At 54.8% G+C, this 19,374-nt stretch overlaps 3 protein-coding genes across 23 annotated transcripts; 2 read left to right on the top strand and 1 right to left on the bottom strand.

Moving 5' to 3' along the window:
• Positions 1-103: 103 nt before the first annotated feature.
• On the top strand, positions 104-5,115 carry LOC147354310 (kallikrein-1-like). 3 transcript variants are annotated; one of them, XM_086354011.1, is made up of 5 exons: positions 104-185; positions 1,977-2,136; positions 3,806-4,092; positions 4,223-4,359; positions 4,911-5,115. In XM_086354011.1, exons 1-5 carry the CDS (start codon positions 140-142, stop codon positions 5,064-5,066), a joined length of 786 nt encoding a protein of 261 aa, XP_086210137.1. In that variant the 5' UTR covers positions 104-139; the 3' UTR covers positions 5,067-5,115. The 3 variants fall into 3 exon arrangements, with proteins under 3 accessions (XP_086210137.1, XP_086210139.1, XP_086210138.1); XM_086354013.1 differs by lacking the exons at positions 104-185; positions 1,977-2,136 and adding an exon at positions 2,965-3,707; XM_086354012.1 differs by lacking the exons at positions 104-185; positions 1,977-2,136 and adding an exon at positions 3,009-3,622.
• Positions 5,116-5,377: 262 nt separating this feature from the next.
• On the bottom strand, positions 5,378-19,274 carry LOC147354308 (transmembrane protein 202-like). Of its 16 annotated transcripts, none has more exons than XR_015146351.1 (5): positions 18,903-19,274; positions 9,578-9,778; positions 6,655-6,801; positions 6,267-6,339; positions 5,378-6,049 (listed from the first exon to the last, which is right to left on the bottom strand). XR_015146351.1 is itself a non-coding variant. In XM_086353995.1 (5 exons), the coding sequence occupies exons 1-5, from the start codon at positions 18,952-18,954 to the stop codon at positions 5,880-5,882; spliced, it is 801 nt and encodes a 266-aa protein (XP_086210121.1). In that variant the 5' UTR covers positions 18,955-19,255; the 3' UTR covers positions 5,378-5,879. The 16 variants fall into 16 exon arrangements, 13 of the variants coding, with proteins under 13 accessions (XP_086210121.1, XP_086210125.1, XP_086210122.1 ...); XR_015146350.1 differs by having other exon boundaries at positions 6,206-6,339; positions 18,903-19,255; XR_015146352.1 differs by lacking the exon at positions 18,903-19,274 and adding an exon at positions 12,136-12,275.
• On the top strand, positions 11,191-16,911 carry LOC147354309 (uncharacterized). 4 transcript variants are annotated; one of them, XM_086353916.1, is made up of 5 exons: positions 11,191-12,386; positions 12,833-13,107; positions 13,671-13,817; positions 16,178-16,309; positions 16,660-16,911. In XM_086353916.1, exons 1-5 carry the CDS (start codon positions 11,410-11,412, stop codon positions 16,725-16,727), a joined length of 1,599 nt encoding a protein of 532 aa, XP_086210042.1. In that variant the 5' UTR covers positions 11,191-11,409; the 3' UTR covers positions 16,728-16,911. The 4 variants fall into 4 exon arrangements, with proteins under 4 accessions (XP_086210042.1, XP_086210040.1, XP_086210039.1 ...); XM_086353914.1 differs by lacking the exons at positions 16,178-16,309; positions 16,660-16,911 and having other exon boundaries at positions 12,978-13,107; positions 13,765-15,708; XM_086353913.1 differs by lacking the exons at positions 16,178-16,309; positions 16,660-16,911 and having other exon boundaries at positions 13,765-15,708.
• Positions 19,275-19,374: the final 100 nt, after the last annotated feature.

The following is a 19,374-nucleotide window of genomic DNA, read 5'->3' as shown; positions in this document are numbered from 1 at the left end:
GCAGGGGCAGGGCTTGAGCCAGCATCTGGTTGCCAGCAGGGCAGGGGTGGAGCCCTGGGGAAGGGGAGGAGGGCTTTAAAAGCCTCCTTCGGGGAGGCTCCCCAGCTCCAAGCTCACCGCCTGCCTGTCCCTGGACACCATGTGGTTCCCGGTTCTGTGCCTTGCCCTGTCCCTGGCAGGGACCGGTGAGACAGTGGGGAAGATGGGGGAGGGTGGGGTTGGGCCCTGATTCTCCAGCTATCCCCCCATCCCCGCTCCGTAACTCCTTCCCCTCCCACCTGGCACCTCAGCCTTCACCCCTCCAACCCTGTCCAGCCCAGACCAGGATACCAGGCTCTTTCTTATCTCTCCCAGCCACACCCTAAAATCCAGCCTGTCACTCCTCACTGTCACCTTGCTCCCACCAGGTCCTTCCTCCCTCCTGGGAAACAAGCAGGGTTTCCTCCTCTTCCCCACTCAGATCCCCGCCCCCGTCCACTTTATAGGGTGGATCCCCGTCCATGTCTGTCTGTCTCTTCCAAGGAGCACCCCCAACCCCATCGGACGCTGGGACCCCAAGCCCCCGCTGCTCTCCCTAGTTCTCTATGGCCAGATGGTCTGGCTTTTGAATCCCCAAGTCCTACCACACCCTGGTGATTCTCCCCATCGAGCTGTCAGCTCTCAACTGGCTCCTCCAGTCTTGCCATCTGATGCCCCCTAAGCTCCTCAAGATCCCCGAATTCCAACTAGATACCGATGCTTCTTCGAAAACAGACTTTCTGGTCTGTGACCAGGTGGGCCTCCCATCTGGTGTGGGAGGTTTTGGAAGTGTCTCTTCCTCCCCTCTTTGTTCCAGAATCTCCATCCCACACCCCCAGCCTTCTCCCCACCAGGAAAAATATCCGGAAGGCACAACCACATGCCCCTTTCCATGTGGGATTTCCGTCCTCCCCCACAAGCCAGCTCTTCTCCAGCTGAACTCCTCCCACCCAGCTCTGGTTTTCTGGGACCCCCTGCCACCTCTTCAAGATCCCAACACACACCTTCTCAGCCCAGCTGTCCTGTCCCAAGATACCTCAACATCCGATTCTAAAACCTCCCCCATCAAATGAGTTCTGTGTCCCCACAGCTGCTTGGCCCTTGGCATGTCTTCCCCTTCGTTTCTATTCTGGCCCTGCCACCAGGAGAACCCCAGGTCCCCAGACCGTGAGCCCCATCCCAAGAGCCCCATCCCCATGAGAATCACCTGAATCCAGAATGACCACCATTCCACCTTCCCTCCTCCCAAGCTCCTTCCCAATCTGACCCCAACCCGGTTCCAGAGCTCTAACTCTTCTTAGATTGTCATTCCTGGTTTGCAGGACTCTGACCCTCACAGGACTTCTTTCCCAGTCTAATCCTTTCATTCACTCTTTGATCCAGAACCCCAGATTCTCCCAAATCTCCCAGCCCCAATCCAGGAGTCCCCAGATCCCTCCGATGCTCTTCTTGGTCCCTCTAACCTGAATCTGCAAATCTGCCTTCTTTCCAGAGCCCCAGTCAGCCCCTGCCCTAACCATTTCATCAGCCTTCGAGCCCTTTCATCCTCCGAACCCTTCCTCCCACAGCCTCAGACTCAGCCTCCTGGGGACTTTAATCCTCGGTTTCCCCTCCCAGAACCCAGAGCCTCCCTTCCTCCAAACCAAGAAACCAGGCCATCCAACCCCCACACCAGATGCCTGCTGTACACGCTGTCTTGTCATTCCCTCCCTAATCCCCGGGGTCAGCTCTGTGCTCTGCAGAGTCTCCACACCCAGGATCGGCCTCCAACACCACCCCACCACCCCAGGGATGGCCCCCAGAATTCCAGGCCCTTTGCACGGCCCCTGGCCCATGTCCTTAGGCCCACCCCCAGCTCTGGTCAGGCACTCCCACGGCCCTACAATCCCACAACTGGGACCCTTCGCCCCACTGTGTTGCCCACCCTCCCCACCTGACCCGGCGCACCCCCTCCGCAGGCGCTGTGTTCCCCATTCAGTCCCGGATCGTTGGAGGCCAGGAGTGTGAGAAGCATTCCCAGCCCTGGCAGGTGGCTATATACCACTTCAGCACCTTCCAGTGCGGGGGCGTCCTGGTGGCCCCCCAGTGGGTGCTCACAGCCGCTCACTGCAAGAGCGAGTGAGTAGGGGCAGGGGGTCTGAAGGGGGCCCCCGTGCACACAGGATTAAGCAGCCAGCACTGACCCTCGGGTGGGCTTCCCTGGTGGCTCAGATGGGAAAGAGTCTGCCCACAATGCCGGAGGCCTGGGTTCCATCCCTGGGTCGGGAAGATCCCCTGGAGAAGGGAGGGTCGGACACGACTGAGCAACTAACACACACACACACACACACACACACGCAGGCACTGTCCCCTCGGATAACCTCAGGGGAGGCTGGGGGCCTCAGGCAGAGACGGGGGTTGGAGGGGGTTGTGGTCCAGGGTCACAAGGCGAGAGAGGCAGGGCTGGGACTGGATGACCCCAGGGAAGCCTGCTCCACGGTCGTCTGGGTCTCTTGAGTCAGTCCTCCTAAGTGTCCCTCTGTCTTTCTACGTCTCCCTCTGTCCTGTCAGTCTCACTAACTGGTTCTGTGTGTCTGTAACGACGATTTATGTCTATCTCTCTCTCTCTTCTGTCTCCAGATCTCTGTCTCTCTCCCTGTCTCTGTCCATCTCAAGGTCTTTGCTACCATCTTTATCACCCATGTGTCACCCTCCATCTCTCTGCCTTGCCCCCCATCTCTCTGTCTCTCCCTGTCTCTGTCTCTCTCTGTCTCTGTCTCTGTCTGTCTGTCTCTGTGTCTGTCTGTCTGTCTGTCTGCCTCTCTCTCTCGGTCCCTCTTCCACCACTACTGAGCACGCCTCCTCCCCAGAGAAACGGAAGAGACTGTCCCCATCCGTGTACAGAGGGTTGGCTCTAGGGGGACACAGAGAAGGGCTGGTGTCAGCTGGAGCTGGGGAGGCGGAGGCAGTGGAGGGAAGGAGGAAGAAGAGGGAGGGAGGGAGCTGGGGCAGGAAGGGGACGCCGACCTTGGGCCGGGGGCCAGGCCACCTGCCCGCTAGGGAACCAGCCCCTCCGCGGCAGCTGAGCTGGTCCCAGGCCCCGCCCCCTTCCGCCCCGCCCCGCCTCGCCCCCTCCCCCCTTTTCTCTGTCAAACTGACCCGCTCGCCTCCTCTGCCTCTGTTCCTCATTCTCTCTTCCTCCCTCCTCCTGTGGCCCCGTTTTCGCTCTCCTTGCTCCTTCCGTCTTTGCCCTCCCTTCCTCTTTTTTTTGGTCTATTTCTCACCGTCTCGTCTCTTCCTTATCTCCGATGTGCTCTGTCTCTCTGTCTCTCCCACCTCTTTCCCATCCCCTCTACTGTTCCAAGCTCTTTTTCACTCCGTTTCTTTGTCTGTGACTGTGACATTGTCACATTCTCTTATTTTTGCGCTCACTGTTCTCTGTGACTCTATCTTTCCTGTCTCTCTCTCCTTCGCCCCTCCTTTCCTGTTTCTCTTTGGACCCCTCCTCATGGTCTCCTGCTCCGTCTCCCTTTCCTCCCCCACTGCTTGCTTGTCAGTCCTGTCTGACTCTTTGGGACCCCATGGACTGTAGCCGCCAGGCTGCTCCGTCCGTTGAATTATCCAGGCAAGAATACTAGAATGGGTGGCCATTCCCTTCTCCAGGGGATCTTCCCGATCTAGGGATTGAACCCGGGTCTCCCGCATTGCAGGCAGGTTCTTTTACCGTCTGAGCCACCAGGGAAGCCCTTCCTCCGCCCCGCCCCCCCCCACCCCCACTCTCAAGGTCTCTATCCTCTCCTTCCCCCAGCAATTACCAGGTCTGGCTGGGTCGCCACAACCTGTTTGAGGACGAAGACACGGCCCAGTTCGCCGGTGTCAGTGAGGACTTCCCAAACCCAGGATTCAACCTGAGCCTCCTGGAAAACCACACCCGCCATCCAGGAGAGGACTACAGCCACGACCTCATGCTGCTCCGTCTGCAGGAGCCCGTCCAGCTAACACAGAACGTGCAGGTCCTGGGTCTGCCCACCAAGGAACCCCAACTGGGGACCACCTGCTACGCCTCCGGCTGGGGCAGCGTCAAGCCAGATGAGTGTATGCTGGCACCGCGGAGCCCGGGCACCGGGCACCGGGGTGGGCGGGAGGAGGGCGCTGGGGACCTGAACTCCAGAGTCTGAGGGAGGTGTGGGGTCTGGCCGCAGCCGCCTCTCTCCCTGGCCCGCAGTCTCTTATCCAGACGATCTCCAGTGTGTGGACCTCACCCTCCTGCCCAATGAGAAGTGTGCCACAGCCCACCCCCAGGAGGTGACAGAGTGGATGCTGTGTGCTGGACACCTGGAGGGCGGCAAGGACACCTGCGTGGTGAGCCAACCTGCACCCCCCCCCCACTCCGGGGCCTTCAAGTGCTGGGGGAGGGGGCTCAGATTCTGCGCTGGGGTTCAGAGCTAAGCAGGCATCTGTCTGCATCCTGCATCGCTTCGCAGCTGTAGCTCGCTGCCCCCTTTCCTTCCTGTATCCCCAACCTCCACACACATCAGAGTTCACCCGTTCCTCCCTCTGACACATATTTCCGGTCCAGTCAGAGAAAGCCTCGGGGAGAGATGAGCTTGAGGGTGGGAGGGTCCTGTAGGGTCCTTCTCCTCCTCCGCACTGACCTGCCTGCCGGGACCATCTTGCTCCTGAATCCTGCCCATCCCGGGCAGGCACATCGGCAGGACTCCAGCCACTGTCCCCTCTGTTGGAATCCGCGCTGATGTTCTTAAGGGAGTGGGCTCTGGAGACAACTATCTCTTTCTCCAGACATGGGGAGTTACTGTCTGGATCTGTGCACTCGCGTCTAAGTGCTAGAGCTCACCAGGCAAAACACTCAAGTCTTTGCTAACCTCTCTCACACTCTCCCCTTTGTGCTGTAGGGTGACTCAGGGGGCCCGCTTATCTGCGAGGGTATGTTGCAAGGAATCACGTCATGGGGCCACATCCCGTGTGGCACTCCCAATAAGCCCTCCGTCTACACCAAAGTGATTTTGTATCTGGATTGGATCAATAAGACCATGACTGACAACCCCTGAATGCCCCCGCCCTGTCCCTTACCCCTAGTAAAATCGAATATGCATCAAATTTGCATCAAGTCTTGGTGTCGTTTGGGCTTCCAGACGCTGGACACCTGGGAACTCGGGACCCATCCAGCCCGGACTAGAGCCTCCCTCCCCAGCCCTCCCGGACTCTTGGCGGGAGATTTGCAGTTATGAGCAGCGGGGAAAGGAAGGGTCAGAGAGGCAGGTGTAGACAAAAAGGCTCAGGCCCCAAAGGGCAAGGCAAGGACTCTGAGCCCCACTCTTCCTTGGAGGGAGAGCAGGAAACGGAGGCTCGGACTCTGAGAGAAGGAACCCACGTTTTATTAATGGCTGGGAAAGCCAGGAACGTGAAGGACGGTGGAAATGTAATTGCAAGCCACGCCCCCCCGGGGTAAGACCTGTTTCGCCGATGAGCGGGGCGACATCCAAGGCTGGGCAGTGTCATGCCGGTCCGGAGGGCCAGACTGGACGTTCTGGGGCGGTGCTAGCCCTCGGAGGGGTAGAAATGCCTATAATGGAGTGAGGCTTCGGGCCACCGCCAGTGAGAGCCGGACACCCGGGGGCGGGGCCTCGCCAGGCTCAGGGGCGGGGCCACACCGCTCGGGCCGCGCGCCGAACGCGAGTGGGCAGCGTCGGACTTCCGGGGTGGGGGCAGGGAGAGACTTGCTGGGCGGGAAGGCCAAGGTGAAAGGGGTGGCCCGGCACCTGGCGGCGGTTACTATCAGTGTCCTGAGAAGCTCGGGTGCAGCCGGCTTCAAGAGGCTTGGACGAGGCTGGAGGTGGGGGGTGGGGGCGGGGGGCAGGCTCTTAAACGGACAGGTCCTCGGCGTGCTTGGAGCCTGCGTCCGACGACAGCTGTTCGGATATGGACTTCCGGGTGTTCTGCAGCGAGGCCCACCGGCGGTAGCTCATCCGCCGTTCCGTGGAGGACGTCCCTTTGCCCCACATGCCCATGTAGTTTAAGTAGCTCAGGATTCCTGGGGGCGGGAGTGGAGCTGCTAGATGGCCCCCTAGGCCCCGGCCCTTCCCTGTAGGCTGACCTCCCGTGGGGTCCACCCCAATCCGGTCCGAGGCCCTGCCTGGTACGCTCGCCCGGGGCCCCACCCCCTGCCCTGCCGAGACCCCGCCCTCACCGGCCCACAGCATCAAGGCGCTGGCACCCCAGCTCAGGTAGGTGGTCACCAGGTAGGATACCTGTGGCCTCGGTTTGAGCATCTCGCAGTTGGCTATAAAGAGCGTCAGGCTGAGGAGAATCAGGAGCCCTGCACTGAGATGGGGCCAGAGATGGACACGAGGCTGGACAGGGACCCAGAGACCTCCAGAAAGAGAAGCGAGCCAGAGACATCCTCTCCCATCCTGCATGACTAGTGTGCCCGCGCGCGGGGACACACACATTCACGACAGAAAGATACCAGGAGTGGGGAAACAGGAAGAGAGTGAGGGATATAGTAGTTAGAACTGAGAAGCCTACAGCAAGGGGCAGGGGCGGGGGGACGCAGAGCTCAAGAGACATTCAGAGACCCAGCGGGACAGCAATTCTGGGACACGCCTCCCCGAAGCCTTTCCCCAGGGCGACACTTACCAGTGAAGGAGCTGAGGGTACTGAAGACGAGGTCAGTCTTGTTAAGACGGCGGAGTGCTGGCCGGAAGGAGAAGCCCATGGCCAGGAGGAGAACTAGAGCCAGGATCACGGCCAGGATCATGAAGCCCATGCTCATGTGGATGAGAACTGGGGGGAAAGGAGGTAATGCCCCAGACTCACCCCTACTCTCCAAGGTCACCCTCCAAAGTCATCCCCAACAGACACCCCTGAAGTTTAGCCACAGACATCCTCAGTATCGCCCCCAATGCCATCGCCAAAGTCACCTCCTAGAAACTCCATGATTCCCACCCTCACAAAGTCAACCCCATGTACCCATAAAGTCAACCCCAAATCATCCCCACTTTCTTTAAAAAGTGTGAATCGCTATGTTGTACACCTGAAACTTATATAATGTTGTAAGTAAACTATACCTCAGTTTTAAAACAAGTCATTCCCACTTGCACCCTCAAAGTTGTCCCAAATCACCCCCTTCCCCCAAAGTCAACCCCAGTCATTCTCATAATCAACTCCACACATACCTCTAAGATCACCCCACAGATGATCCCTGAGTCACCCCCACCCACATCCTCAAGTTCAGCCCACAGAATCATCTCTAGCATTTCTAGAATTATCCCCACAGACACCCCCAAAGTTACTCTGCTCATACTCCCAAAAGATTTCCCACAGCAGATCACGTTTATACCCTCAATACCAACCCTCCACTCCCAATAGCACCCTCGAAGTTACCCAGGACAACTCAGTCACATTAATCTGTAAAGTCACCCTACTTCTCTCCCACTCATACCCCAGGGTTCCCTAATGACCCCATTCACACCCCTAGGCCTCCCCAGATATACCAAGGTCACCCCTAGAGCCCCTCACAGACATTCTCCAAATAACCCCCCAAATGTCCCCCAGAGCACACACACAGATATACACACAAGGAAACTTCCAAATACTCTAAAATCAAAGTACCTAAAAGACATAATCACACTCAGTTTGAAACTGACATCCAGTTTTCATTTCAGCATGACAAGAGTTTTAGCCCCTTCTGAGAATTACATATCTTCCTTTTAGCCCTTTCCTACTTTACCTACTTTTGAACAGCGCAAGACTGTTTCATCCAAATGAGCTAAAACTCCATCTGCTTTGTTACTGGAAAACCGCATGTATATACAAAATAGAAATCGTGCTCTCGGGATCAATAACATAATCCTGGTTCAGTGTTTTTCACAACATACTCTGCCTTCTGGGATCACAGAAGTAGTCATGTAACTCAGGCTGAGTCAATCACAGTGCCCCAGTGACTTAGGCAGTGGTGATTGGCTCAAACATGGGCACATGGACCAAGGCCAACCAAACTCTTCCCTGGGACTTTTTCTAACTGAAACTGTCAGGTACCAGCTCTTTCCTCTCTAATCAAGAAGATTATCAGCTGGGAACTGCCTCAGACTTACATCCAGCCTCATGGAATCCAGCCAACCACAGAATGACATCGTCCTAACCACAATAAAATGGTTCAGGGAGAAGTGAGAAATCTCAGGGTAATAAATCTGGTCCTATGGGAGCCAATCCTGAGACCCTCAGAAGACAAGTTACTCTCTTTTCTCCATGGTTGTGTACAGGAAAAACAAAATGGGACCCCAGAAACTGCTGACAGCCCCACTGCCGCTGTACAGCACAGCTTGCCTGAGGGCCCAACACACAGGAAGCCTTCAAGGAGAGATGGCAAGAGACAGACACCTTTTGAGCACCTGGATCCAGCAGTACCTGAACCTGAACAATTTATGCCTATGGACTTTTCTGTAACTTGAAACGAGCTTGAGTTTGAGAGGTATAAGAGAAAGAAACATCCCAAGTAAGTAAGATCAATACTACATAATGTTCTGAAAGTTTTATGAGAACTTATTTGCGATCTGAAATGAAGGTAGGTGCATTGACTTGGGGCAGGGGTGGAAATCCTTATGATAATAAGAAACCTGGATGAAACACTTACTGTAATATGTGCCAGGTGCTATTCTAATTCTTTTGTGTGTTTTAACTCATGTATTCCTCAAACAGCCCACAAATAGGTACCAATATCACTGGCATTATAGACATGAAGAAGCCAAGCCACACAAGGGTAAAGAAATATGCCCAAGGTCACTCAGCTACCAAGTAGCTGAGCCAGGGTTCAAACTCAGGTGTTCTGGCTCCAGGGTCTGGGCTGACTCTGTGGTAATGCTCAAAAGCACTGGAAAAGCAGAGACCTATAAGGAAGCAAAATATTTCTGGGCTTCCCTGGTGGCTCAGCAGTAAACAATCTGCCTGCCAAATGCAAGAGACACAGGTTCGATCCCTGGTCTGGGAAGACTTCCACATGCCTCGGGGCAACTAAGCCCATGCACCACAACCACTGAGCCTGTGCTCTAGAGCCCAGGAGCTGCAACCCACGTGCCCTAGAGCCTGTGCTCCACAACGAGAGGCCACCGCAGTGAGAAGCCCGTGTACCGCAACTAGAGGAAAGCCCACACAGCAATGAAGACCCAGCACAGCCAAAAACAAATTGTTATTAAAAAAAAATTCCTGAAGGAGCTAGAAGCCATCTTGTTTTCTTTTTAAAAAATAAAAATAAAAAGAGTGGGAGAGAGAATGATGGTGTCTTTAGCCATCTAATCATGAAGCAGATTGGGGTTTGGCCAAGTGTAGTACTCTTCTTCCCAAGCACAGTGCCACTCCCGTTGCCTCATAAGCCGCATACAACTCCAGGAAACTCCCTCCCAAGGCCTTCAGAGAATTTCCAGAGAGCCCCTCAAGAATCCTAAAGATTTCCCTGGCAATCAAGAACACCCAAAGAGGTTCCTCCAGAGGTTTTCTCTGTTGATCATCTCTAAAGACCACCACCCCATAGAGAGCCCCAAAGCCCGCCCCATCCCCCACTGACCCGTGACTTGGCGCAGGTCGGCACATGTATGCTTCTTGCAGTTGGTCCAGAAGCCCACGTAGCCGGTGTAGGCGCCGTGCAGGTAGGCCATACGCCCGTCCAGCACGCTGAGCAGCATCGCGGTTGCCAGGATGATGAAGACAAGACACCAGGCTCGCAGGACGAACTTGCGGTCCTCCTCCCATGAAGAGATCGGTTCCACTGGGGAAGAACAGAGTTCCTGGGGCCTGGCTCAGCCTGCACCACTGTTAAATCCTGGTTTCCACCTTCGAACACAACCATATCCCCCCGCCCGCCCACCCTCACCTTGCCTGTTACCCTGTACGCAGTTCCCTTCCACCCACAGCCATCTTCCCAACCCCACCCAAACCCCAATCCCAGCTGCATCCCCATCTCTGTTTCCTGTCCCACCCCAGCACCATCCACAACCCCATGCCATCTCCAGGATGCTCCCTGTCCTAAACCCCGAACACAACTCCATTCCCATCTCTGACCCTGACGGCGCAGGTCACCTCCCACCTACAACCCATCCTAAACCCAAATCTACTTGTTTTGTCTCCAGCCTCATCTGTTCCCTCATTCCCCAAATCTCAGCTCAATCTCTGCTCCCAACATCATCCCCTTATCTTCATCCCTGTCTCAGATCCCAAGCCAGGACACGGACAACTGTGACACGGGCTCCCAAGGGTGCTCACGAGGCCAAGACCCATGATGTCAAAAGAGTCCCCACCAGGGCTTCCCTGCTGGTCCAGTGGTGAAGAATCTGCCTTGCGATGCAGGGGACACCCATTCGATCCATGATCCAGGAAGATCCCACATGCCTCAGAGCAGCTAAGCCCGTGCGCCACAACCACTGGGCCTGTGCTCTAGAGCCAGGAGCCGCAACTGTGGAGTCCATGTGCTGCAATTACTGAAGCCCGAGCTCCACAAGAGACGCTACTGCAATGAGAAGCCTGCACGCTGCAACTAGAGAGTAGCTCCCACTTTCTGTAACTAGAGAAAGTCCTCGTGCAGCAATGAAGACCCGGCAGAGGCAAAAATAAAAGAGTGGACACGGGTGGTGCACCCAACAGTCACCAAGGGCTATGGGAAGAGACCCAGTCTTTGGCAAGATTCAGGGAAAGGTTAGGAGACAGAGAGGCAGAGGAGAAGTAAAGAGAGCAAGAAGACACGTAGAAATTGAGAATAAAGGGATGAAATTGATTTGTAGAAGGCCCTGGGGTAGGGGGAAGGGTGGGAACAGGCAGGGGGAAGGAATTAGAGATTCAGATCTCAGGCCCTCCAGAGACTGCAAGAATTGACCTCAGATGTGGCCCATGACCCAGCGCTGCCACCGCTGTGTCTAGCCCTGACCCCACCCTGGGCCCCTCTCCGATCCTGCTCTGCCTTCACCCTGACCATTCCTGATCCTCTTCCCCTAACCCTGCCCTGTCCTGACAGCTCTCTGACCCAGCTGTGACCCCATTCCTGACCCAATCCTGAGCCCACCCTGACCCAGTCCAAGCCCCCATGTCTCTCACGAGCAGCTAGAGTAGAACATGAGTCCATGGCCAACGTCCCAACCTCCTGGAACCCCTCCAACTGTCATGGAACCTCCCCCCAGCCTCAGCGCCAGGCCAGACTAAAGCTCCGAGGCTTGCCTGTGGACAGTGAGAGAGACCACGACTGACAGGAGAGGGGACAGAGAGATTCAGACCCTGAGGGACGGAGCAGGAGGCCCAGGAGAGACCAATGGGCTTCCAGGAGGACACAGTGATGGTTGGCAAAGGGGGATGAGGCGGTTGGCAGGGTGTTGAGTGCATCCAGGCACCGGCCTTGTCCCATATCTCCACATGGCCCAGAGGTCCCATTCTGGTCAACAGAGCACTCAGCCGGATTCCCTCCCGGCCGCTCCCAGCAACTCCCAAGGTGAGACCCAAAACCTTTCATCCAGCACCTTCAGGTCCTGGGTCAGTAACCAAGACTCTCAGTCCTCCCCCGAGACTCGCCGGGTCAGTATCCAAGAGCCCCTGCCTATCATCCACAGTCGCCGGGTCAGTATCCAAGACCCTCAGCCCAGCACCCTGACTCGTCGGGTCAGTATCCAAGAGCCGCTGCCCATCATCTACAACCGCCGGGTCAGTATCCAAGACCCTCAGCCCAGCACCCCGACTCGCCGGGTCAGTATCCAAGACCCTCAGCCCAGCACCCCAACTCGCCGGGTCAGTATCCAAGACCCTCAGCCCAGCACCCTGACTCGCCGGGTGAGTATCCAAGACCCTCAGCCCAGCACCCCGACTCGCCGGGTCAGTATCCAAGAGCTGCTGCCCATCATCCACAACCGTCGGGTCAGTATCCAAGATCCTCTATCTATCAACAGTCACCGATTCAGTATCGAGGACACGACGCCTGTCATCGGCTCTCACCGGGCCAGCATCCAAGACCCACTATCCATCACCTACAGCCGCCAGTTCCACCCCCGAGACGCTCCCCCAGTTTTCCAAAGTCGCCTCTTCAGCAGCCAAAACCCCCTGCTAACTACTCGCACCCCTCTGACCAACATAAAATCAGTGACCTACCACAGCCAACCAAGTGTCCAGGGTCCCAAGTTAAGTCTTCAAAGCTCCACGTCACCAGTCCGGGCCAGAGTCGACGTCCCCCTCTCAATTACTCACAGTCCCGAGGCCAGTATCAAAAGCGTCGAGTCAACTGTCTGGACCTCCCAGGAGACCATCAGAGACTCTTTGAGCAGCTCCCAAATCAGCCAGTCCACCCTGGAAAACAACGCTCAGAACTTACCATCGGCCTCCTTCGAGAACAATGCTGGCAGGTGAGAGGCAGGGGTGCAGGGAGTAGGGCGGCTTTGGGGTCCAGAGTTCTAGGAGGTGGGGTATCAGGCAAAAGTCAGGGACCAGGGAGGCACGGTCAGTATACAAGGTAGAGGTCGGACTTAGGGGTGGCAGGGATGAAGGCTGGCCCTGGATGGGGCACGGCATAGAGCCTGGACCTGTGATTCCACCCAGCGATTGGAAGGGGCGGTGGCAGCTCCTGGAAACTAGGATCTGGAGGCCAGGGAGCCTCAAGGCTGTTCCAGGGTGAGCAGGTCCTAGAGGGGGGACCTGGGGGATACAGGGCATGGAGAATGGACACAGAGAAGAGAGAGTCTGAACGTCAGATTGCCCAGGATTCTGACACGTGGACCTAGAAGCGGGGGTGGTCGGCTGGGCTGGCTGGCTGGACCCGATGCTGACCCTGGTGGTGCGCCGCCCACTGCAGGTATCTGGGCAAGTGTAGGCTCAGCCACTGTCAGCTGCCCATGGGCTGGTGGCTGCTGCACGAGGCCAAGAGGATCAGCCGCCAGCTGAACCTACTGCTGAGCCTGGCCAGCATAGTCATCATCGGTCTCATCTCTCTGGGCCAGCCCTGGATCCACTTCCAGGTGCCCCTGGCACCCCTGGGGGACCCTGGCTTCCGGACCATCCCCATCGACACCGTCTTCGTCGTCCGCTGCTCGGATATGGCCTGCCTGCACGAGTATGACCAGAATGCTTGTAAGGCCTGCCCTATACTCACTACTCCTGGGGCTCCTCTTTCCTCTTTGTTTCAGGGACACTCCCCGCCTTCCTGCCTCCCCAGGGTTGGTCCTCTCTGCCCTGGGTTGGTCCTCCTCCTCCCCATGGCGGGTCCTCCCTTTTCCCAGGAGGGTCCTCACTGCCTCAGAATCATCCTCACTGTCCCTTGCTCATTCTCACCTACGTGATACTCATCCTCATAGTTCTCACAACCTTAACATCTTACACCCTACCCCTAAGGAATCTGTCCACATCGCATCAAGTTGGTTCCTCAATGCCCACCCCTCTCATCACTGCCCAAAAACCTGTACTGACTGACCTGGAGGTGCATACCTTAATGCCGAAGGCATCTATCTGCCTCAGTCTCCCTTCTCTGGAGCCTAGTTTCAATTTTCTTACAATGCCGGCGAGGGGCGGGGGGCACAAAGAATTCTCAAGGGAGACGGCTTAACAATGCCCCTAGGCTCCCGGGAGACCTTCTCCCCGCCAGGCTTGGGGCCTGAGGGCCTATCCCAGTGTTCCTGCTTCTCTTCCTCCCCTAGACTTGCTGGACTTTGCCTGGGCCTTCCTCCTGGTCGCCAGCATTACCAACTTCATCCTCTGCATCATTCTAATAAACATCATCTTCTCCACCAGCTCCAACGTGCCCTTGCTGGACTTCTCCAATGTCATCATCACAGCCCTCACAGGCACGGCGCTGAGACCCTCCCCTGAGGAGCCAAGTCAGGAGCACCCAAAGCCCGTCCTGATACCCCAGCCCCTCCCCACCATGCTCCAGTCCCACCCCCGTCCTCGCCCTTCACCCCCCCACCCCAAGCCTGTCTCCCTCCACATCTCCACCCCATCTTAGGACAGATCAGTTTCCAACCCAACTTCTCCAGCCCCGACACCAGCCTCCACGTCACCTTCCGCCTCCACCACCAACACACCTCCAATTCATTCATATTCCCGTGCATGATGTCCGTTCTCGTCCCCACGCCCACTTCGACATTACCTTCTTTCCAGCCCCCAAACAATCCCTGTTACCATCTCCGACCCCTTTACAAACCTTGACACCAAAGCTCCATGCCTAACCCATCCTCAAGACTCATGCCAAATTCAACCCACCCCTGTCGCCTATGAGTCTCAACCTCCAACTCAAGCCCCATCCATCTCTGATCCCGTCTTCTTCATCCCCAACCTCAACTACCACCAGACCCTGATCACCTATGACTCTCACTCTCAGACTCAACTCAATGCATTCCCGCCCCCATCTTCTCACCTGTCTCCAATCCATCTCCATTCCCAACCCCAGCTCAACCTCATCCCCCCAAACCTCAGAGTCCATCCCACAAATATCCACTGTCCAATACTCAACCCCATGGTCAGTTTCAACTCCATCCCAGATCCTATTTCACCATCACCACCGCCACCACCAGCTCTGTGATTTTGTTCAAGCTAGGTCATGTTTCTGAGCCACAGTTTTCTCATCTGTAGGAGGGGGGTGAAATTCCCTACCACGTGGAGACACAGGGAGGACTGAATTAGAAAATGTCAGTACATGATGGCAGCTATTTAGCTTTGCACACAGCCTTGCCATGATAGTCCTCTCTCTTTTCCAAATAACTCAAAATCGATATTCTGATTAGAATAGTTTAGTTTTCCATTTGCGTGCCAAGTTCCGCTTTTTTTGAAAAGCGGTGGCGGGGGTGGAGAGGGGACTGGGGGGGGAGGGGCACTTTAATTTGGAAATGAAGAATATTGTGTTCCTGTCTCCTGTAATACTTGATCACAACAGTCTGTTGCATCAAAAGAACATTTTTGGAGAGTGATAGTAGGGGCAACAAGAGAGAACACCCAGCTTCCTGTTTTCTTGCTAGTAAAAGGTATTTTATCCAGTTTGTCCAGTAACTCTTCCTGATTGTTTAAGGAACAAAGTGTAGAAAACATCTCTGCTTTGTGTCATCTAAAGTAGGACATTTCTCTGTAAGAAAATCACATCTGGGACTTCCCCAGCTGTCCGGTGGTTAAGACTCCATGCTTTCAGCACAGGAAGAACGGGTTCTGATCCCTCATTGGGGAACTGAGATCCCGTGTGCCACTGAACGCAGCCAGAAAAAAACATTTTTTTTACCCACTCCCCCTTTTAATTAGATGGAAAGCACTTATCTCCTATATTATTTTTCAAAACCATAAAAATTACCCTGTGCTCCACTACAGGAGGGGAGGAAAAAGAGTCTTTTCCTTTTCACAAATTGTCTTTTTTTTGTTTTTTAAGATTTATTTATTTTTGACCTTGGTGGGTCCTGGCTGCTGCACATGGGCTTTCTCTGGCTGCAGTGAGTAGGCACTACTCTTCACTGATTGCAAGGCTTCTCCTTGCGGTGGCTTCTTAGCACGGGCTCCAGGGCGAGCAGTCTTCAGTAGTCGAGGCACGTGGGCTTAGCTGCCCCACAGCATGTGGGATCTTCCTGGAGCAGCATCGAACCCATTTCCTCTGGATTGGCAGGCGGATTCTTAACCACTGGGCCACCAGGGGAAGTTCACCAATTATCTTTAAATTCATGTCATTTCAAAATAAAATTAAAATATTCAGAATGATTAAGTTTCTTGTCCACTGCTTCAGAAGCCCAAAATTCAACACCCAATAGAGCAATGATAACCTCAGTTTTTGAGGACCCACTGTGTGCCAATCTCAATAACTCCTCATGACGACCCAAGGAGATGGGTCCTACGACTACTCCCATTTTACAGATGAGGGAAATGAGGCTCAGAGAGATGGGAGTGGCTGCCCTGAGGTGGGGGATACAGAAGCAAGAGCTCCAGTCTGCTAGCTCCAAAGCCTGTGGTTTTAGACGTCACCATCGCCCGGCTAAAGAGCCAAGCCTTGCCCTTACCCACGTCCTCCACCACGATACTGTCAGGAGCCTGCTTTCCTGCCTGTGAGCAGAGGTTCATGAAGGTGAAAGCGAGTGGGAAAATAAGGAGCAAGACCCTGGCAGCCACGCAGCTCTGGGGAGGGGTCCTGACACACGGGACGCCTGGCCTCCTAACACCTGTACTCATGCAGGGACCAGCATGATCCTGGGTATCCTGTTCTACCTGATGCAGGCCCGGGAATACCTGCAGGAAGGCATGACCTACAAACTGGGGTGCAGCTTCTACCTGGCATGGACCGGAGTCTTCTTCTTTGTGATGATTGGTCGGGGCCAGGGCAGGGTTGGGGTTTGGGGCTTGGGCATGGATTCCAGGATGCAGATGGGGACCGGGGTGGGATAGATTTGGGATGGGGGGGAGCTTGTGGACAAGGAGGACTGGACTGAGGAGGGAGATGGGGTTGGGGATGGGCATAGGGCTGGATGTAGGGGCAGGGTTGGGGTTTGGATTTGGGAATGGGTTGGGGACCGCATAGGGGTATGGGGCCAAGTTTGGGTTTAGACGTGAGTCTGGGGACGTGACAGGGAGCATAGCTGGGCTTGGAGAAGCGACTGGCATCAGGCTTGGGCTGGTGAACTCTGCGCCTCACCCTCTCTGCTCTCTTCCTTCCCCTAGGTTTCTTTTCCTATTTGAACTACATAAATTTCTGGTCCCTCCTGGCGAACCAGGCCATCTGGACTTAAGAAGTGGGAATGTCCCCACCCTCGAGTCTGCTCTGGCGGCTCCCTGTCGAGCAACCTGCCAGCCCTTCTCTCTAGCCCCCGACCCCCCACCAAGAGTCTTGTCCTTTTTTCAGTCCCCTCTGAAATCCCTCCAACTCAGATTAATGATGTGTATTTTCAAATAATCTGTACTTCTCACCCAGAACGTTTGTTTAGTTCAGTACCTTGTAAGCGGTCCCTGGAAATGCCACGCCTCCTCGGGGCCCTCTTGGGGAGAGGGATGGGTTGGGGAGGGACTTGGGGGAAAGAGACGGGAGAGGTTCCTGGCATACAGATGGTGCTCAAGCAATGTCTGTTGAACAGCTGACTCTCCCCAAGCTCTCTGGGCTTCATTCTTCACACTTGTGACCCCCTAACAATTTGCTCTTCCTGGCACCCACATTTCACCTCTTGCCCTTACCCCTTACAGCTCCTGCCATCACCCCTTACTTCTCTCCACACAAGTCTATTCCTTTAACTTAAAAAAAATTTTTTACAGTATCCCACTCCTTCCCTATTTATTTATTTTAAAGGCTGTTACATGTAGCCAGTTTTTGCAGATGGTTTGGGGGATAAAGACAGTACAGTTGTCCCTCGGTATCGGCAGGGAATTGGTTCCAAGACTCCCTTGGATACCAAACTCTGGGGATTCTCAAGTCCCTTATATAAAATTGCAGAGTGGATTTCCCTGGTGGCCCCATGGTCAAGAATCTGCCTGCCAATGCAGGGAACATGGGTTCAGTCCCAGGTCCAGGAAGTTTCCACGTGCCATAGGGCAACCAAGCCCATGTACCACAATTACTGAGCCCACACTCCAGAGCCCATGCTCCACAACAAGAAAAGCCACCACAATGAGAAGCCCCCGTACCACAGCTAGAGAGTAGCCCCTGCTCACTGCATCTAGAGAAAGTCCATGTGCAGCAATGAAGACCCAGCACAGCAATAAATTGATTTTAAAATTGTAGGGTATTTGCATATAAACTATGCACATCCTCTTGTACACTTTAAATCATCTGTAGGTTTACCTATAATATGTAATGTAACAGAAACGCTATGTAAACAGTTGCTGAGGCACACACCAAATTCAAGTTTTGTTTTTTGGAACTTTCTGGAACTATTTTTTTCCCCCAATTTTTCCACCTGAGATTGGTTTAAATGTGAAATCTGTGGACACAGAAAACCAACTGTACCTTAATCTAGTTAGAGTTTAGTCTACAGTACGTGCTCATTAAGTGTTGTTACAATAATTGTTCCTCTTGTCGCCCACAAAAGGCTTTCCGGTGTATTCATTTTTAACAAAAAGTGAGCTCAACTATGTGCAAGACACAGGGTCTATAGCCAACTGGACACAGATCCTAGTCTTTAAGGAATTGACAACTTTGCAGGGAGGAAAACCTCCCCTACCCTGCAAAACCCAAAAAGTGCCCACAAGTAGATATGTTAGGAGAGAAGAGCTATGAAGGGAAAGAACAGAGGGTCAGGGAGACCAGTCTGGAAAGGAGAGGGTCTGTTATATAGAGTGGACAAGCAGGGGCTCCATGCTAAGTTGACCTCTGAGCAGAAACAGGACTGAAGAGACAGAGCCATGGGGAATGATTGGGGGGAAAGAGTTCCAGGCAGAGGAGACCACAAAACCAAAGTTCCTGGGGTAGAAATGTCCTTGACAGGATCGAGAAAGACCAGGGAGGCCAATGTGCTGGTGGAGCCTGAGCAAGGAAGAGAGAGGAAGGAAAGATAAGGGCAGAAAGGGAACAGAGCCCAGGTCACTCTGGGCCATGTGGGCCACAGTGGGGACTTTGCATTCCTGAGTGAGGCAGAACCAGTGAAGGAAACGCTGTCACTTCTTTAACGTGCAGAGTTTAGGTCTCTGCCTTTTACTTCAGATCAGTCTCCTCACTAGACGGGAGAAAACCCCAGTGATCAGGGGAACCAGCTAAAGCGTGTTCTATTCACACAAGGGAATACTTAGCTACTGCTTAAGGAATGAGGTCACTGTGTACTGATGGGAAGAGACTACGTATGGGACAAACTGGAGTTTTTTGTTTTTTTTTTTTAAAAAAAGCATCTTTACCCATAAAACGTGTGTGTGTGTGTGTGTGTGTGTGTGCGCGCGCGCGCGCGCGCGCACGTGTCCATAAAATAAAAGTCCACACCAACCTGTTGACATTGGCGACTGTACGCAGTAGGAGGATTGAAGTAGAGGTTTCATTTCATACGTTTAAAAAAAAAAAACTTTTACAATCATGTCAGTTGCAAGACACTCCTCAGATCTCCAACCATACCAAGAATCTAAGTTTCCAGGCGAGCCCGGGCCTCCAGCCCGCTCCTACCTCGACCCAGGGCGGGGGCCAGCCTTCCAGCCTCCGCCTAGCCCCCTCCCCACCTCTCACTGCGCAGGCTCGGTCTCTAACTAGGCGCCACGCAGACGCTTTCCCGGAACGCCCCCTTGTCAATCTCCGCGCTGGCCCCGCCTCCCACCCTGCGGCTGGGACTGTCTGAGTAGGCCCCGCCCCCGCAGCCACAGCGCTCACCCCTGCCGCGCTGGCAATCCCAGCGGCGTCGCCTTCCGGCTCCGCCCACATTCAGGGAGGGGGCCGGAAGGCGCCTCTCGCCCATGGCCCGCCTCTCA

The sequence above is a fragment of the Bos grunniens genome, chromosome 18, assembly GCF_055505025.1.
Source record: "Bos grunniens cultivar Pamir isolate PY7600 chromosome 18, Bosgru_T2T1.0, whole genome shotgun sequence".
NCBI classification, from domain to species: domain Eukaryota; kingdom Metazoa; phylum Chordata; class Mammalia; order Artiodactyla; family Bovidae; genus Bos; species Bos grunniens.
Note: the sequence above shows the minus strand (reverse complement) of the source record. Positions and strands in the feature narration are given on the sequence as shown.

Coding starts and splice junctions, on each gene's coding strand:
- LOC147354310 (XM_086354011.1), top strand. CDS start 140: ATGTGGTTCCCGGTTCTGTGCCTTGCCCTGTCCCTGGCAGGGACCG. Junction 2,137..3,805: donor GCCGCTCACTGCAAGAGCGA/GTGAGTAGGGGC, acceptor TCCTTCCCCCAG/CAATTACCAGGTCTGGCTGG. Junction 4,360..4,910: donor GCGGCAAGGACACCTGCGTG/GTGAGCCAACCT, acceptor TTTGTGCTGTAG/GGTGACTCAGGGGGCCCGCT.
- LOC147354309 (XM_086353916.1), top strand. CDS start 11,410: ATGGCCCAGAGGTCCCATTCTGGTCAACAGAGCACTCAGCCGGATTCC. Junction 13,108..13,670: donor CGAGTATGACCAGAATGCTT/GTAAGGCCTGCC, acceptor TTCCTCCCCTAG/ACTTGCTGGACTTTGCCTGG. Junction 13,818..16,177: donor CATCATCACAGCCCTCACAG/GCACGGCGCTGA, acceptor GTACTCATGCAG/GGACCAGCATGATCCTGGGT.
- LOC147354308 (XM_086353995.1), bottom strand. CDS start 18,954: ATGAAACCTCTACTTCAATCCTCCTACTGCGTACAGTCGCCAATGTCA. Junction 6,437..6,654: donor TACCCTCAGCTCCTTCACTG/GTAAGTGTCGCC, acceptor CGGGCACACTAG/TCATGCAGGATGGGAGAGGA. Junction 6,050..6,205: donor CGCCTTGATGCTGTGGGCCG/GTGAGGGCGGGG, acceptor TCCCGCCCCCAG/GAATCCTGAGCTACTTAAAC.